Here is a 2,840-nt window from a genome sequence, read left to right on the forward strand (position 1 = left end):
CGTCCATGAGAAGAAAGTGGCAAACAACCCTTGTCTAAAAAACATTATTTAAATGAATAGTATATGGGAAAGGCCATGTGGGTCACTGACTTTGGTGAAAAGGCTCTCACAACATTGCCATTCTGGCTCTTTAATATCTTATTCAATCTATCGTAGAAAGCAAGACATAAAACAAAAATACTCACCGTCACACTAGAATATTATAAAAACACAAAGGTTTCAGACATGATCAATAGGAAGAAAGGCAAGGACTGCTTGACATCTCACCTAACAAAATTATGGTGCTGATCCCCTCCAAGCAGAGTATATACAAACAGTTGTCGGATCCGAGGCTTTCAGTTTTTCTTTTTCATTTCACTTGTCTCTTTCTCTGCCAATTCGTCATTTCTCTGCCATCTCCAGATCTCCTCACCTCCACACAAATTACTATTAGATAACAAGAAGAAAAGCACAAGACATAAGCCCACAGCAGAGCTTCTTGTGTGTAGAAGGCAGTGAGACTCAGAGCATGGGACCGTCTCTTCATTCTCCTCCTACACAGGTTTACCTGGTCATGATGGCATATGATCCAGAATACGAGCGTCTCAGGGCTGACAGGTATCTCTCTTTCCATAACTGTATTCCTCTTATCAATATCAATATTTCTAATAATGTGGGTCAACTTTGGTCCTGAATTGTCATCAAATTTGTACAAAGGGTTAGAGCTCTAATTGATTTTAGGTCATTCATTAGTTGTTGCATATTTCAGGTCCTGAAACGGAGTGAGTCTGCTTGCTTAAGCCTTGCATTATCTTAGATCCACATTTAGTTTCTCTGGTTGTAGATATGAGACAAATAAATGGGTTATCGATGTTGTGTTTTTGGATTAGGCTGTGTGTGAGAGTTGGGTTATTTCTGTTGCTTGTTTTTGGATAAGATTGTGTGGGCTTTGGGTTATCGCTGTTGTTTATGGATTGGATTGTGTGAGAGCTGGATTATCGCTACTTGCTTATTTTGGATTAGATTGTGTGAGAGTTGGATTATCGTTGCTGCTTTGAATTACATTGCATGAAAGTTGGGTTATGAGTGCTGTTTTTGGATTAGATTGTGTGAGAGTTGGGTTATCACTGCTGTTTTTGGATTAGATTGTGTGAGAGTTGGTTTATCAATGCTGTTTTTAAATTAGATTGTGCGAAAGTTGGGTAACCATTGCTATTTTTAGATTTGATTGTGTGAGAGTTAGATTATTGCAGCTATTTTTAGATTAGATTGTGTGAGAGTTAGATTATTGCAGCTATTTTTAGATTAGATTGTGGAGTATTTTCCATTAGAGTATTTTCCATTAGAGACCTCACATAATCTTAAAAAAAACATCAAATTATGATTGTAAAAATTTGATATGATTAATTAAGCAAATGGGTTTGTATAAACGGTAACAGAAGTTAATGGGTTTGTATGAACAGCAATAGAAGTGCAGCACAGCAGCTGGATAGATATGTGAAGAACAAGCATGACACGCTACTGCAAAGAACGTTGAAGCCCGGTACTTACAAGAAGCGTTTCTCTTGGGTGATTGTCGATGGTTTTGCAGCTGAGATGACATCTGACCAGGTTCATAGATCTCGCTAAACACCATTTTCTTTCCACAGAAGAAGAATTTTTTATATAAAGTAAAAAGTATTGTATTGCATTGAGGCAGAAAGCGAGACAACATTTCTTGTTGTAGTCTAAACCCTAAACATCCTTCTGTTAACTTTTTTGCTTTAACTTTTTTCCTGTTTTTGTGGGTAAGCTGGATAACCTGAGTTTTTTCTTTTCTGTATAGGCGGACAAACTGAGATCTGCAGATGGAGTAAGAGTTGTTGAAAAAGACCAGGAGATCGGCATGTAAGAGTTTTTTGTGATTTAAATTAGGTTGTTAGTGAGTTGTGGGCATGGAGTCATTGTTTGGGTTTGATGTCAGATTCTTAATTATGCTCATAAAAACCATGGCAATGATGAGCTGAGACATTATCGCACGCATCTCGTTTTAGCAAAATAATAAATGGAAGGATTAATTCTAACAGTACCTAGTACCTGCTGTAAAGTTGAATAAGAATAGAGACATTTTCAGTGGGCTGTACAAGATCGGCCAGCTGACAGTCACTCGTAACAGTAAGAGATTAAGCGCGTGGTACCTACAAATACTGACCCAGTCAGTACCACTTGCAAGCATTTTAGTTAAAACAGCAGTTGTTATTCTAAGGCAATTTTTTATGCCATTTGCAGTTTGCTTCTAAATAATTGTTGTGATTAAGGGTCAATTTTTTATGCCGTCTAAATCAACTATTTGGTTAATTGGTCTTTGCGATCAACTATTTGGTTAATTGGTCTTTGCGATTAATATGTCGCGTTTGCGATTAATATGTCATGTACAACTTGGATTAGACAGTGTGTTTTGATGTATTTATCTTATAATCTACTAAAATTAAGTTAATAAGGTGGTATTAACATAAAAGAATTGAATGATCATTGATTTCAAAACCAGTCATCAAACAATACTTGCAAGGAATGTACTGTGGTTTACTGCACTCCAAATACAAAGGAGAAATATAGTGCGCTTCGAGCACTTTTCACCTGGTTAAGTTGGTATAAGATTTGCTACATGCGTTAAGATGGTATGAGCTCAACATGCATTTGAAGCTTGGTGACTTCATCGTGATCAAGCTTCAACCCTTCTCTTCACCAAATCATGACAAATATTGAATGACCATAACAAGATCAATCTTTGACCCTTAAAGTGAAAATGTTGAATGGCCATAACAAGATCGAGCTTTAAGCCTTCTCTTCATCTTAAATTTGGCAATGTTTAATGACCATAA

The 2,840-nt window shown here is 36.7% G+C and overlaps 1 protein-coding gene across 1 annotated transcript; it reads left to right on the forward strand.

Annotated features, from left to right (window-relative positions):
- Positions 1-228: 228 nt before the first annotated feature.
- Positions 229-2,316, forward strand: LOC131031157 (subtilisin-like protease SBT2.5). Its single transcript, XM_057962201.2, has 3 exons — positions 229-597; positions 1,443-1,590; positions 1,805-2,316. Exons 1-3 carry the CDS (start codon positions 509-511, stop codon positions 1,868-1,870), a joined length of 303 nt encoding a protein of 100 aa, XP_057818184.1. The 5' UTR covers positions 229-508; the 3' UTR covers positions 1,871-2,316.
- The last annotated feature ends 524 nt before the right edge of the window (positions 2,317-2,840 follow it).

Source organism: Cryptomeria japonica, chromosome 7, assembly GCF_030272615.1.
Source record: "Cryptomeria japonica chromosome 7, Sugi_1.0, whole genome shotgun sequence".
NCBI classification, from domain to species: Eukaryota; Viridiplantae; Streptophyta; class Pinopsida; order Cupressales; family Cupressaceae; genus Cryptomeria; species Cryptomeria japonica.